Source organism: Mesoplodon bidens, assembly GCF_964165515.1.
Source record: "Mesoplodon bidens genome assembly, chromosome: 2".
In the NCBI taxonomy this organism is placed as follows: domain Eukaryota; kingdom Metazoa; phylum Chordata; class Mammalia; order Artiodactyla; family Ziphiidae; genus Mesoplodon; species Mesoplodon bidens.
The window spans coordinates 42,167,611-42,184,371 of NC_138177.1; the positions used below are offsets into that span (position 1 = coordinate 42,167,611).

The 16,761-nt window shown below is 33.7% G+C and overlaps 1 protein-coding gene across 1 annotated transcript in view; it reads right to left on the reverse strand.

Moving 5' to 3' along the window:
• Positions 1-16,761, reverse strand: part of TRMT1L (tRNA methyltransferase 1L) — a 36,837-nt gene that overhangs the window by 13,012 nt on the left and 7,064 nt on the right. The window contains exons 5-11 of the mRNA XM_081224633.1: positions 14,425-14,489; positions 12,666-12,795; positions 11,085-11,208; positions 10,516-10,595; positions 5,728-5,977; positions 5,120-5,332; positions 3,993-4,183 (exon numbers count right to left, since the gene is read on the reverse strand). Coding sequence (XP_081080759.1) covers positions 3,993-4,183; positions 5,120-5,332; positions 5,728-5,977; positions 10,516-10,595; positions 11,085-11,208; positions 12,666-12,795; positions 14,425-14,489 — 1,053 coding nt within the window. The remainder of the gene's footprint in view (positions 1-3,992; positions 4,184-5,119; positions 5,333-5,727; positions 5,978-10,515; positions 10,596-11,084; positions 11,209-12,665; positions 12,796-14,424; positions 14,490-16,761) is intronic.

Sequence of the window (16,761 nt, forward strand, 5' to 3'; positions counted from 1 at the left end):
AAAAACAATTAATGGCTGACTTTTAATCAGAAATAATAGAGGCCAGAAGGCACTGGAATGACACAGTTGAAGTGCTGAGAGGAAAAAAAAACCTATCAACCAATAATTCTACATCCAGCAAAACTATCCTTCAAAAAAGAAGGTGAAATAAAGACATTCTCAGGTAAACAAAAACTAGGAGAATTTGTTGTAGCAGACTCACCCTATAAGAAATACTAAAGGGGGTTCTTCAGGTTGAAATGAAATTTTACAGAGTAACTTGAATCCAAAGGAAGGACTAAAGAGTACTGGAAAGGTAATTATGTGGGTAACTATGAAACATATGTGTGTGTGTCTCTTTTCTTAATTTTCTTTTAAACTCATAAGATTTAAAAAATAATACTATATTATTGGATTGGGTCTGTAGATGTAATTAACATATGACAAAAATAGCACAGGAGGTGAGAGAAAAATAGAATTATATTAGAGCAAAGTTGCCACATTTTGCCAGTCTTAAGTCAGTATTAACCTGAGGTAGATCAAGATAAGTTAAAGGTATACATTATAATCCCTGGAGAAACCATTAAGAAGATAACTGGAAAAAACATAGCTAAGAAACCAACAGAGGAATTAATTAAAATGACACAGTAAAAAAATATTTAACACTAAGAAGGCAGCAAAGGAGGAACACAGAAGACATGAGATACATATAAAACAAATAGTAAAAGTGCTGAAAAGCCAAACATTTTAATAACTACATTCAATATGAATGGTCTAAACACACTCATCATAAGGCAGAAACAATCAGACTGGATAAAAAAGCAAGATCTAATAAGACACTTACAGGTTAAAACTAAAAGGATAAAAAAATATATTATGCAAATAGTAACTATGAGAGTGGTATTTGTATTAATATCAGACTATAGGCTTTCAGATAAGAAATATCAGGGATAAAGACAGACATTTCATAATGACAAAAGAGCCAAAGATGGGGCTTCCCTGGTGGCGCAGTGGTTGAGAGTCCGCCTGCTGATGCAGGGGATACAGGTTCGTGCCCTGCTCCGGGAAGATCCCACATGCCGCGGAGAGGCTGGGCCTGTGAGCCATGGCCGCTGAGCCTGCGCGTCCGGAGCCTGTGCTCCGCAACGGGAGAGGCCACAACAGTGAGAGGCCCACGTACCGCAGAAAAAAAAAAAAAAGAGCCAAAGATGATACAACAATTATAAATATATACGAATATTTTTAGATAAAATGATAGTTAAAGAAGACAGGTTGAAGAGAGCACACGCATAATAGTACAAGGTAAGACAAATATTAGAATTAAAAAATATTTAAGAAAGCTTTCTTGAAATGAAAGAATATTTGAAGCTACACGATGAAAGGGGATGCCATGATTAGGAAAACTGATCCTAAAAATAAGGTTAGAACATAGTATTTCAAAAATAAATATTCCTTTGGGCAGCCAGGCAAAATATTATGTCATATAAAAGAAGGAAAAGTGGGGCTTCCCTGGTGGCGCAGTGGTTGAGAGTCTGCCTGCCGATGCAGACGACACGGGTTTGTGCCCCGGTCCGGGAAGATCCCACATGCCGCGGAGCGGCTGGGCCTGTGGGCCATGGCTGCTGGGCCTGCGTGTCCGGAGCCTGTGCTCCGCAACGGGAGAGGCCACAACAGTGAGAGGCCCGCGTACCGCAAAAAAAAAAAAAAAAAAAAAAAGAAGGAAAAGTTACAGTAATATTCAGTAATAGAAGACAATAAAAGAATTTCGAGAAGGCACTCAAACTTTAAACGTTTTAAGTATAAAGCTATAAACAAGGAGCTTTAAACATGCAAGAAATCAGAGTATTTTCCCCATGAACCCTCTTGACTAAACTCAGAAAGTTAAATTTAGCCAACCAACACATAATTCAAGAAATTATGGCAAGAACACTGATGATGAGCACCGAATATATTTAATGTGTGGGTTATACTGGCAAAATAGAATATAAATGTTACATATAACATAAAAATGGTATAATGGACAAAAACTAGGAAGGGAAAATGGCAGGCTCTTACCTCATTTATGTTACCAAAAACCCAAAGTATATTACTTAAAACCGATAAATCCAAATTACAGAAACATACACATATTTGCTACTACAAAAGTAAACATTAAGAAAATAAACAACAGACTAGATAAATCAGTATCTAATATAGTTAAGAGAAAAGGGCAGAAAGGACAAATACTAAAACTTTAAAAAATAAGGAGAACCATAGAAACCAAAGAAATTAGAAAGAATCATTAGACAACACTTGGCTCAACTCTATGCAAATAAATTAGAAAAGCTGAGTGAATACTATTAACCCTTTAGTGAACAAATAACTCTGATGCTAGCTAAACTGTTCCCAAGCATTGAAAAAAATGTAAAAGTTCCCTTTTTGAAGGGAATTTAAACTAATTCTAAAGCCCAACCAAAATTATTCTAAAAAGGAAAACAATATACCATCTTATTTATGATACTGAAACAGAACTCCTTTAAAAAATTAGTAAACAGAATCCATAATAAAAGAATACTTCCTAACAGAGTAGTTTATTCTAGAAAGTCAGAATGATTTGATATTGGGAAATTTTATTACAATTAATCAAATTAATAGATCTAAGGAGAAATACCATATAATCACCTCCACAGATGCTGAAAAAACGTGACAAAATTCAACATGGTGATAAAACGTAGTAAAATTGTAAATGAAGGTTACTTTCTCAACCTGATAAATGATAGGTATCTCAGATTCAAGTATGAATCAGAAAGCACCAGAGCGAACTAAAACAAGGAACATGACAGGATGCCCTCCATTCCTACTATCAATTAACACTGTAGCAAAAGTATTAACTCTTGGACAAAAGAAAAGCATACTGGGTTCTTAGGAAGCTTCAGAACTGTAACAATATCTCTATCCTCCTCAATGTGATCAAGATAAACCACCAACTGGTTTATTTATTTATTTTTTTGTTAAGCCAAAACAAAGGATCCAATGTCAGAACACTGAAAATAGAGCTATGAGAAGGGATTGTCTTAACGGATATTAAACAACACTAAAAGTCTTCTGTAATCAAAACAGTGGGATAGAGATGTATGAATATCCAACCACTGGAAAAGAATAGAAAATCCAGAAACACACTCAAATATACATGTGGGATTTTAGTATAAGATAAATATGGTAGTCTCATATCAGTGAAGAGGTGAACTATTCAATGAAACAACCTTCCTTGAATAATATAGGATAGGAAAGCTCTTTCCAACTACAGACAAAATTCAGAGTACATTAAAAGTCTGATTAACTTAACAACAGCAACAATGAAAAACTTCTGCATGAAAAGGTAAAAAAAAAAGATGCAAACAGTGACAAAATGAGAAAAAATATCTGCAACTATCGTATCATATCACAAGGGTTAAACTCTAGTATATAAAGGAGTTCTTAAAAATCCATATTTAAAAAATGCCAAGAACCTAACAGAAAACAATGGGCAACTCTATGTCCCAGAAAAGCAAAATAAAAACAGCTTGATGAGGGCACAAGCCACATCTTTTTCCTTGATTCCCCAGGCCTGGCATATAGTAGAGGCTCAATAAATGTTTACTGAATGAATTTTATAACTGATGGCTTTTATATTCAGTCAGAAACATGAAAATTATTTTTATAGAATTAATGATTTGAAACATCCTAGACAAAGAGGTAATCTGACTTAATGTTCCTAAAATTAGTGACAGTGGAAACTAAGTTATTTCTAGATGTTTCAACAGAGGGCAGGGCTAGAGAGCATAAATTATGATGAGTAAATGATTTTAATGAACTCACACGAATGTCTTGTCTGTTGATGAAAGGAAATCCAGTATAGGAAATAAAGTTAGCACTGTAATCTTTAAAATCAAAGGACAACAATATGTATAATTAGGGATGTGATAAAGGCTTATTCATTGGAGGCTTATACATAAATTAAACAGAATATACAGTCAAAAGAAACTTGAATTTACCTTCTACCATATTACCATCCTTCTGAAAAATTCTCTCTTCACACCACTGACAATGGATGAGGTACTGAATCTTCTTGGCTGTTTCATCTGCAGAAGTAGGCCCCCTCAAAACTCTCACAACAACCAATACAAAATGTTCCAGAGCCACTGCAAACAGTACTTCTATGCCTTTGTTACATCGGGCTGCAGCTCTGGAAAAATTTTTTAAAGTTATTTTGGGAGCTTATCATTTTCCTTTGTTTGGCATTATACTGACAATACTAACTTGGACACTAAACTATGGATGGGTTATGGGAAAATAAGGAAAATTCGATTCTTAGTAGCAGTGATTTTAAAAGATCATTATTATAACTTCTACACAAATTGAAACACAGGATATATAGGATGCTTGGCAGGATTTTAGTAACTACACATTTTCCCTTATGAAATCTTCTCAATATTCTCTGGTTTTCAGTGTCACTTTGTTTCTTGTCATCACAACCATCTTTCTTTCTTTTTATCTACTTTTTTCTATAAAATCTTCCTCTAAACAATATGTGTTTATTGAGTACTAACTACATGCAGGAACTGAACAGTCAGTGAAAAATGAATAAGCAAAGTCCTTGCCATTATTACTTTTATATACTTTTGGATTAAATTCTACTTGGTACACCATTTATGTACTTAGTTTTCCCTCTACAGTTCTAAACTAACTTAGACTTTGTATATGTATTGATTTGAATCAAGTTTATAAGCCATCATTTTTTTTAAACTACATAAATAAAAGATGAAATGGACATTAAAAAATGATTGTTTCTAAATCTAAAACCAGGCTTTGCTTTCCCTTTTCATGGTGCTGTCCCCTACATTGTTGAAATAAACTGATTTGAAATTAACTTTCAATGTTTTCTTTCTTACTACTTTAATTATTTTAATAACACTTTAAATTGAAGAGTAAACTATTTTAGGCACAAGCTTTTAAATCAAATTCTAACATAACATAAGATTACCAAACAAATCAAGATTACATATATGGAATACGGAATTTGTATTTCGTGCATATTTTGAAGAATGAAATAAACACTTCTTGTAATACTATTTCTTTTTATCATATACCCAGACGAGGTACACTGTTGGCCATTTGGTACCTTGCCACTGCAGCTACAACAATTCTGGCTGCTAGCTCCTTGTAATATTCAGTTCGGACAATGTTACAGCCGTAGTGACGCCGGGCAACATGTTGTGCCTTGGCATATAAAGAACTGATATCTGTAGAAGTCACCGACACTATGCCAAGGTTTCTTATATTTCTGAATGCAGAATCAAGATAGTTCACAGATGTTCCAAAAGGGTCTAGGTGTCTAAAATCACAAAGAATATAGACATATTTAAAATCATACTAGTATCCAAAATAATACCATTGTCATTATTTCTAATGACAAAATTCCATGGATTCAAAAGGACTTCATAAATCTATTTTAAATACATAATTATGTTTTTAAAGTAAGCAATAAAATGATGATATGTAAGACATGTAAAAATAAATCAGGCTTAAAGGAAATTGTCATGCCCAGGCATTTTATTTCAAATGCTAGAAAATGTTCTTACTGCATTCCTTAGGCCAATGCCAAAAAACTGTATTAATTTAAACAAACAAACAGTGACAAACTATGTTAATTTTTAACGGCCCCCTCCCTACCCTGCCTCCCGCCAAATCCAAGTCAGTTTAGAAAGCGACACAATTTTTTTCACTTACATGAAATCAAAAGATCTCAAATGCATCAGTACATTGGCATCCATTTTGGTCACCTTAATATTACCAAAGTTTTCCTCTCCTTCTTCAGGAATATCATCACTCTCTTCCTTTTCCTTACTGTCCACCACCACTTTCAATTTGTTTAAATGGCAGTTCTCCTGAATCAACGTCACAGAGTTTTCATTCAAATCATTAATTGTAACCTTGACTGCATTTCCAAGGTGTTTTGCCCATTGTAATCCCATTATCCCTTGGGAGAAATTGGAGGAAAAATGAGTTTTTAAATTGTAATAAAGAATAAAAGTAGTATAATAATAATAAAGAATATAATTTTATAAAAAACAAAAACAATTCTTTCAAAATCTTAATACTTTCATTAGTAATTCTTATTCTACTTCCTCACTAAAATGCCTCTGAAGAAAATTTACCACAAGAAAGTGTCCAACAGATTTCCATTAATAGTTTGTAAAAAACTTTTCTATAATCCATGTTCAAATAAAATATCCATCTATGTTCTTTATTTGGGCTTTGGTAGGATTTTTTTTCTTTCTTTTTACAATGGAATACTTTTTTGAAACAAAATCTTACAGAGAAACCCAATATACAATATGAGTAAGAGTGCAGTTACTGTACTTGAAGGGAAGATGGGTAGTTGGAACTCCTCCTGCTGAAGTTTACCCTAATGTACCAAAATATGAAAACAACTTTCCTGGATCAGTGCTTTTCAAATACTGAACAACAGCATCATTGTGAATGAAAAAGAACAACTTTGTATGTGTAAGCAAATGACCAAGAGGAATTGAGACCAAGAGGGCCCTTCTCACAGGCTTTCTATTCCTATTGGACTTGAGTCATAAGGCACATTCACTACACAGTGGGAGATGGTGACACAAGCCTAGCCAATATGGAGTAGAAAGACCCCTATTTACGGGAAGTATTAACCATCTTCTCCCTACATGTGCTTCATAAATGTAAAAAGTTAGCATTTACTATGTGCCATGGTCTTTACATATATTTTCCTATTCTTATAACAAGCTTGTGAAGTAAGTTCTAATATTCACATTTTATATTTATTTATTTATTTGGTTGTGTTGGGTCTTAGTTGCAGCAGGCAGGCTCCTTAGTTGCAGCTCACTGGCTCCTTAGTTGTGGCATGCGAACTCTTAGTTGCATCATGCATGTGGGATCTAGTTCCTGGACAAGGGATCAAACCTGGGCCCCCTGCATTGGGAGCGTGGAGTCTTAACCACTGTGCCACCAGGGAAGTCCCTATCCACATTTTAGAGATGGGGAAACATGCAAAATGACTGCTATGGCTTGATTTAAGTTTACTAAGGCACATTAAAAAGAAAAGGCTGAGAAGATCTTACTTAAATGATAGTTTTAGTGATTTCAGGTAAAAAAATGAGTAGTTCATTGCATCATTATTTACAGTAGCCAAGACATGGACACAATCTAAGTGTCCACAGATGGATGAATAAATAAAGAATATGTGGTGTGTATGTATGTGTGTATATATATATATATATATATATATGTATATATATATATATATATATACCCAGTGGAATACCATTCAGCCATAAAACAGAAGGCAATCCTGCCATTTCACACTACATGGATGGACCCTGAAGGCAGTATGCTAAGTGAAATAAATCAGAGAAAGACAAATACTGTATGATCTAACTTATATATGGAATCTAAAAAAACCAAACTCATAGAAATGGAGATCGGATTTGTGGCTGCCAGAGGTGGAGACTGGAAGGGTGGGAGAACTGGGTGGATATGGTCAAAGGGTACAGACTTGCAGTTATAAGATAAATATGTTCTGGGGATATAATGTCTAGCAGGGTGATTATAGTTAATGATACGGTACTGTTCACTGGAAAGTGACTAAGAAAGCAGAACGTAAAAGTTCTCATAAAAGCGGAAAAAAAAATCTGTAACTATGTGAGGTGATGGATGTTAATTTTTTTTGATGATCATTTTACAATATATACATATAGCTAATCATTATGTTGTATATCTAAAACTTATACAATGTTATATGTTAATTATATCTCAATAAAACTGGAGGAAAAAAAAAGAAAAAAAATGACTCCACTATCAAGAGACGTATATAGTACCCAGTCTAGGATAGACATTTAATAAATTTTATTGAATGTAAAAAGAGAGAGAGAGAGAAGTTGTGTCAGGAAAATGCTGGGAAATAAATCTGGAAAAGTAGGTTGGGTCAGATTATAGAGGATATTAAATTGCAATCTGAGATGCTGAACTCTATTTAGGCAATAAAGATGCATGATTTTTTTTGACTGAGAAGTAATATTATCAATTCAGTGTTTCAGAGGAAGGGCTGTTTGCAATAGCATACAAGACAGACTGGGTGGGAGAGATATCATTGCCAAAAATCATGACATTGGTGGATATGGAATCGAAAAGGAGTATGAGTCATAATAAAAAAGAAAAATTAGAACAGATCAGTGGTTGAGTGTATGTGGGGACAGTGACAGGAAAAGGAGTAAAAACTGATTCAAATTTAAAATACGACTGGTGGGACTTCCCTGGTGGTCCAGTGGTAAAGAATCTGCCTTCCAATGCAGGGGACGTGGGTTCGATCCCTGGTCGGGGAACTAAGATCCCACATGCCGTGGGGCAACTAAGCCTGTGCGCCACACTACAGCTCACCCGCCTCAACTAGAGAGCCTGCGTTCCGCAAACTACAGAGCCTATGTGCTCTGGAGCCCACGCCACAACTAGAGAAGAGAAAACCCGCATGTCACAACTGTAGAGAAGCCTGCGTGCCACTACGAAGAGCCTGCGCCACAGTGAGTGCCACAACAAAAGATCCCACATGCCGCAATGAATATGCTTCATGCATATTCATGCTGCAACAAAGCTTCATGCTGCAACAAAGACCCAACCCAGCCAAATAAACAAACAAATGTTAAAAAAAAAAAAATCCAACTGGCTCAGAGGATGTGATCAGCTTAAAATCACTACTTCATCACTTTTACCATATTTAAAGAGACATTACTAATGATGATGATGATGGTAGTAGAAGTAGTAATAATGCAATAATGATGATACTGAATACTTTTATAGCATTTGCTATATACCAGACACTGTTCCAATTTCTTTACATGTATTAATTTACCTAATCTTCACATTATTTTATGGTGGGTACCCTCCTTTAGATAGATGAGGAAACTGAAGCATAAATTTCCTGTGGTTAGACAGCTGCCATGTTATAAAGCTGTGATTTGAATGCAGCCAGTTTGATTCCACAGTCCATGTTTTTAACCACTAGTTCTCCCTGAGGAGAGGAACTTAAGGAGAGCTAAGTCATGCTTTCATCCTATTGGTACAAACTTCCCAAGAATACTCTCCTATAACCTTTAAGAAGTAAGACGTGGATTAGGTACAAGTGGCTTCTTAGAAATTTTCTACTTTTTCTATTATCTTTTCTCTACTGTTAAGTCCTTTTGGGAAAAATGTTCTCAATCTTTAAAATTTCACCTTACCCTACTGCCTAATGACTATGCAATATTTACTGCACCACAAAAAAGAGACAACCAAACACCAACTGATAACTGATCGCAGTAAATGTGTATTCTTGCAAAAAAAAAAAATCCTATCTGAATCTGATCAAACCTGAAGATCCAACTACCAATTTACAGAAATACGAGAGATAGAGGAACCATGTGATGGTTCATCTTATATGAACCATGGTAATGCAATCAGCAAAAATCTAGACTGTGGGAAACTCTACAGGGCCAATGACCTGTTATATCAACAAATAATTATCACACATACACACAAAATGATGGAAGGTAATATAGATTAAAAAGAGACTTAAGAGACATATTAAACAATTGCAATATATAGTCTTTGGATTCTGATTTGAATTTAAAAAAATTATGAAATAGGCATATCTAAACATTTGATGATATTAAATAATTATTCTTAATTTTTTAGGTGTGATATGGTATATGGGTTTTAATTTTAAAAAGTCCTTGTCTTTTACATATCCCATTGAAATATTTACAGATGAAATGATCTGTGATTTGTTTCAAAATAATGGGGATATAGAATGGAGGAATGAAGTATGAGGGAAAGTGCATGGGAATACATAGACAAGACTGAGTATGAATTGGTAATTTCTGAAGTGAGTGATGGATATAAAGGGATTCATTTATTATATGCTCTACTTTTGTATATATTTGAAAATTTTCCACAATAAAAAAATTTACCTTGGATCTTTTTTTATATCAAAATATTTTGCTACATATGATATCCATATAAATTTCCTAAGAAAAGATACTGTGCCGGAAGATGGGCAAAAGGTACAAATTTCCAATTATAAGATAAATAAGTACTAGGGGTGAAATGTACAACATGATGACTACGTATAGGTAACACTGGTATATAGAAACGTTAAGAGGGTAAATCCTAAGAGTTCTCATCACAAGGAGAAATATTTTTTCTTCTTTCTTCTTATGGTATTGTATCTACGTGAGATGATGGATGTTAGCTGAACCTATTGTGGTAATCATTTCACAATATATGTAAAGCAAATCATCATGCTGTACACCTCAAACGTGTATATCTGTACAGTGATGTATGCCAATTATTTCTCAATAAAACTGGGGAAAAAAATCTCTTCAGGTTCACATGATATAAACAAACCCTTAGTTTTCAAAGTGGCTAAACAACAAGAAAAAAAAAGGGAAAGAAAAGATACTGTACAGATCTGATAAAGTGGGGTTCCAAAAAGGCTTCATTACATACCAGTAGCTCCAAAGGCATCTAGACATTCCAAAGGTTTTCGTTCCTTAGCCAAAGCAGCCAGTGTACAGAATATTAGCTGCCTAGAAGGAAGTATAACAATCAAATAATTTTACAGCACCATGGTTTCATCACTGTAGATTTTATTTTAAGAATAGTGAGAAATGGGGCTCCTATTTACTATGCAAACTATTTTGGAAAGAGACCTAATATTATATTCCTTACTTAACAGTACAAGAACTAAAAATCTGTGAAATTAAACTACAAATCGAATTGGGTTTTTTTAACAAGTATTCATGATGAATAATGATTTTATAAATAAAACTTGCCCACAAACTTGCCCAACATGTTCATTTAATTATATAAAGTTAGACCTATTTTACTCTCTGAGAAAGAAATTGGTTTGGCAGAAAAATAAAAGAGAAAACAATCATTCTGAGGAAATTCTAAAATAAATGATTTTCAATCTATACCTAGTTTTAAGTTTCAATATATTAGAACAAAAAGATTAAGAAAAGGTACATCTGTAATTATTTGAAACATCCTATAACCCTGTTTTCAATGTATCTTACCGATTTAGTTTCATTTTGGGATTAAAATAGGAATCTGTTTTCTGAGGTACAGAATAGTTGGGACAAACTTGTACATCTGTGTCTGCCTCTTTCAAAATTTCATTAGGTGGTTTGGCAGCAGCAGCTAAAATTACAAAAAAAAAATTTCCAGTGAAATACAAAATAATTCTAAATATCAAAACCAATATATATTAAAAAATAACCTTCCTTTATAATATTTCATGTTAATGAAATCAGTTGAGTAGATGCCAAAAAAGTCCCCCCAAACTGACCTACCTAGCACTGTCTCTGGAAAAGAGTAGTAGTACTCAGTTAAGTATTTGGTGAATTAAAGTTTGTCAGCTTAAAATCTTAACTGTCTAGCACATCAATATATCTGTATACCTAGTTAAGAATAATCAACCTAAGATAGCACAAAATCCTAAAATACCTTTATTACTCATCAAACACTACATTGTGTTTATATAGGTTGGTTGCTAAATATATTTTATTGTGGTTTAAACATTAGAAAATTAACCTTTCTGTGTAGTTACATTCCATTAGCTGGCATGGATGACTAAGAGTCACTATATTTCCTGAATGTGCTTGACTTCCGAACACTTTCTCATAATTATGATTTTAAATCACAAATTATATTCAAACAGCTATAAGCTGATGTAAAAAAATATTCTACATTTAATATACATTTAGAATCATTTAGCTATAAACCCAAATGAAACAGTGATGTGTTTGTGTGAATATACTTTAAATATTTAAGAAAGGAGACATGTAATATGTGTGGGGGAAATATAATTGAGATTCTCTATGTTTGGATTTCTTGATAACATTACTATCAGAATGTTAACTAAATGGGAACCATATTTACCTTTCTACAATGCCAAATAAAAGTAATCTTTCCTAGTATTGTGTTATATATCTTTCTATACTCAACAAAGTGTCAAGTCACATATCTCACAAGATCAGCCTTTCTCAAACCAGGTTCTGTGAGCAAATTAAGCCCTTCAAATAATTATTTCAGTGACTTTTTTTTTTCAATTCTTAAAGGGAAGGTCCAGAGTACCATTCTAGATGTATAACAGAGAAGTTCATTCATTACATATAATGGATGCCTTAGGGCAGGAGGGCTTAATTCGTAACTCTTGAGAAGGAACTGTCTCAGTATTAACAAGCTACTAATAACTTGATATCACTCAGGATAATAAAGAGTCTTTATATATCACTCTACCTCCTTTTTCCAGTGTTTTTCGATAATAAGTATAACACAGTTATTGGTACAGGAGCCATCATTCGTAATAAAATTCTATAGTCTTTCATTAAGATACCTATATTTACTTGAACATCAGTTACTTTTTTCTACCCATATTTAATATCTATCCCAGATATTAAATATATCTGTTAAATTGAGAACAGTTGAATATTGTTGGGAGTCTCACAGAAACAAAACAAAACCTGACAGATTAGTAGTTAACTAAATGATTTGGTTAAGTCACTGTATTTTGTCTGCCTGATATCTGAAAAGAATAATTAGACCATTGTTTAAGAATTTACTTATTAACATGTTAATAAGATTGCTCAACTTACCAGCAATATACGTGGATTTAGTCTCTCCTTTATTCACATGGCGCCTAACATGTCCTAGCATATCCGTCCTTCTGGTGATTGTTGCTGAACAAATAATACAATGATAATGGGCTCCCATTTTACTGGATATCTATCAAACAGAGTATTTAATTTAAATACATAAATAAGTTACCAAGTCCATGAAATATAAGTTTATTTAATGTTGTAAATTTATGTATGTTAGTGTATTTAGGGTTTAACGTATAGAAGATAGTATTCATTTTGCCATGTGACTTTGAAAGGATTTTTACTTCCTTACCTATATTTACATATGCTTTTTAATCTTACTTTACAATAGGCCACAAGTTTAATTTCTTAGTTTTTTCCTTTCATTCTAATCAGCAAATAACTGTACTCTATCTTCTATAAGCAGCACTTAACAAACGGTATGACACTAGCAGCAATGTGCTGGTAGATGTATAGCAACTGGCTCTCCAGGAAAATAAAGCCCTGATTTGTAGTGTCTGCAGCTGTCTGTGGTTTATGTACTCTACCATGGCCGATGTCAAGCTACAACTGTGACATGTGAAGCTACCAATGTGACATCACTGAACATGAATTTGGGAAGAGATGTGCAATATCACACCAGAGAACACTGCCACCGTGCAGATACAGAATACATAAATAACGTTAAGAGCACAGGTAAAAGTAAAATGTAGTAAAATAAATGGGAAGTAGTGAGTTGTGAGTATTCATTACCTTTGTTTTTAATATAATTTATTTACTTCTAAGTTTATATAATTTAATTTTTGCTGATGGCCACATTTAACAACGAGCATTCAAGATTTCTGGAAAATTGAGCTAGTTCTAGCACACTACTAAATGTTAGAGACAGAATAAAAAGTCTATTTTTCCAAGTAAAAATTCTCACTTTATAGTTCCTTATTTAGCTAAGAACAAAAACACCACTCCAACAGCTCTTTCCTGCTTTTGATGCCTTTTTACTCTTATGTCCTATTTACTTGGGATCATAGAGCAAGGAGAGAATAGTCAAGAACATTGCACAAGGTTCCTTATGGCATTGTGGTTATCATATTCAAAATATCTTAGATAGGGTTAATGGACTAAGCATTATCCTAACTACTTAAGAAATGTTTGTTTTTTCCCCCCCAGTTCTTTACTTTTTTTAGTGACTTGAAAGGAAAATTAATAATGAGGACCCATTAAACTAATGTGCATTCAGGATAGTGTCACTATAAAATATTTTATAATTCGTATTCCCCAAAGGTCAAATCTATCCTAAAAGTAAACACACATACTTTTTAAAAAAAGTTAGTGAGATTTCAGAAAGTTTCTTCATTCTGTGCTTTGACAAATTAAGAGGAAGAACATAGGGAGGATGAGTATGAATCGACACATATTAAGATATTTACTAAACCACAGAAATTAAAGGCTCTTATTCCATGATCAAAATTTATTTTGAAACAAAAAAATTACTATTTAAAAATCTCCATTGCAAAATTAGTAAGTGGGTTAATTTTCCTTTTGAACACAAGAGAGCAGGTGATTTGACTGAAATTAAAAACTTTAAAATGAAAAGTTCAATACAGCAACTTCTTTCATACATTTCATATTTTTCCTACTATGGTAATCGGAAAGCCCTTGTAAAAAAAATCTTAAACTCATTGCTGAATATGCACATTTTAGTTGTAAAGCAAGTCAAAATTGCACTTTCTTTAGGGACAGCTAAATCTAAAAAAAAAATCTACCATGTGATTACCTGTTCTCCAATAATGTTTGGTTTCACTGGTCGACAAGGTAAGTGACAGATGCACATCCTGTAACCTAGAATGAAAAATGAAGAATTGCTGCTTGTCTATCACTGTTCATTAAGTATTCAATTATTATTAAAAATTACTAGCAAATTTTATTTTATAAGAATAATTGAGATTATTCTTATATTTGTAATGTCATAGTTTATTTGAATGAGATTGCCTTAGTTTTATGTAGTTGCTGTATATGACACAGTATAAAAACAAATACAGGAGATCTAGGGTCAAAATCTGGTTCTGCCAAAAATATCTGTGTTACCTTGGTCTAGTCATTTAGCTTCTTTGGGACTCAGTTTTATCGTCTTTCTGCCATCTTGACTTTTTCTTAGGCTTCATCTTCTCTGCCTTATGCTGCGTTTACCGTTATACAGCCTCTTCTTCATTTATGATACGGCACTATCTTAGTTCTCTTCCCATCTTTCCTACTTAATCTTCTTTACAGATTATTTTCCCTCTCTCATAGTCGAAAATGTAGATTTTCTGTATGCTTGATGTGCTACATAAATTTTTTCTCATTTCCTTGGTAACTGTAGTGCCTTTCATGATTGCAACTATCTCCCCTGTGAGAAGGAATCCCAAATTATAGCTCTCTTACCAACTCATTCCTGAGGGCCAGATCTCTACTTCCAATTGCCTATTGAAGACATATGACTGGTTATTTCAAAACCTACTGTCGGGAATTCCCTGGTGGTCCAGTGGATAGGACTCCACGCTTCCACTGCAGGGCACATGGGTTTGATCCGTGGTCCCTGTTTGGGGAACTAAGATCCCACAAGCCGTGTGACACAGCCAAGTAAAAAAAAACAAAAACAAATAAAAACCCAATAACAACAGAACTCCAAAAAATCTACTGTCAAGGACTAAAATTTTCATTTCCTCTTGAACCAGGTCTCTTTTTCACCTTTTTAATGAATGATAATGCCTTCCAGTTACTCCCAATTCAAAAACTAAGTTATCTTTAACTCCTTTCTTCTCATACTTTACATCCAATCATTTATTTGTATATGTTGAAGTGTCTCAGGACTCAGACCTTGGACAACAACTTTTTTCCACCTCTATGTACTCTTAAGGTTATCCCACCCAGTCTTACGGCTTTAAATACCATCTATATTCTGACAACTCCGAAATATGTATCTCTAGCCCAAACCTTTTCCCCAAAGTCTAGATTCATGTAGCCTCCAGGCTACTTGATATCTCCATTAGATGCATCTCAACATTTGCATGCCTAAATCTGAGGACCTGTCCTTCTTTCTCACACCTAATGCAGTCTTCTCCATCCCAGTAAAGGACAGCATTTTTCTAGTTGCTCAAGTCTCAAACACAAGCATTCTTGGCTTTTTCTCCCTCATCTCACTTCTATTCCTTCAGCAGATCTTATTCAACATATTTGCCAACTACTCTGAAGCCTGCTCACAAAGACAAAATCTATCATGTTCACCATCTACTAGATGACCACCATGTGAAAGAACCCAACAACCTAATGTACATGACAGAGTAAAGCAATACTATGAGCCATCAAAGAGAAAAGAATAACTTGGAGGAGGGAGACCAAACCTAAAGATTAAACAATGGCTTAAATAAAGCAAACGAAAGAGACCTTTGTAATTAAAATGAGATCTTTCCTTTTTGATAAGAAGTCAATATGGTTTACTATACATTCTTATAAATAATTAAACATACGGCTTCTGAATTTGTCTCTAATTCCCTTTTCTCTAAGTAATTAGTGATAATCTAAGAAAATAATTCTGTATAGTTCTGGCTTCTTTTTTTGGGTGTCTTATAATGGCTATTTCATTCAGTCTGGTTGAAATCCCAGATAAGCACATTTAACAATGACTATACTTATATAATCATATACAAATATAAGTATATACATGTTTAAGATTGATATTTAGGGCTTTTTTGGGGGGGTACTTTTTGGTTTTATCCCATATATTGCTATTTTCATTAGTAGTTTACCATGGAAATCCTTCCAAGTAAACTGGTACAGATCTAATATACTCTTTTCAATGGCTGCATAATATTTCGTGGTATGTACATACCATAATTTATTCAATCTCTTATTTTAGTTCCAAGTTTTTGTCACTAAGCACATGCTGCAATGAATATTCTTGTACACCTATCCTTGTGTATTGCTGCTTTTATTCCTAGGAAAGGGAGTGCCTGGTGGATGAATATTTTAAATTTTTAAAATGTTGCCAGATCTCTTTCCAAAAATGCTGTAATATATAATTCACTATCTCAGAATCTAATAATTCACTGTCTCTAAGAAGTATTTTAACTTG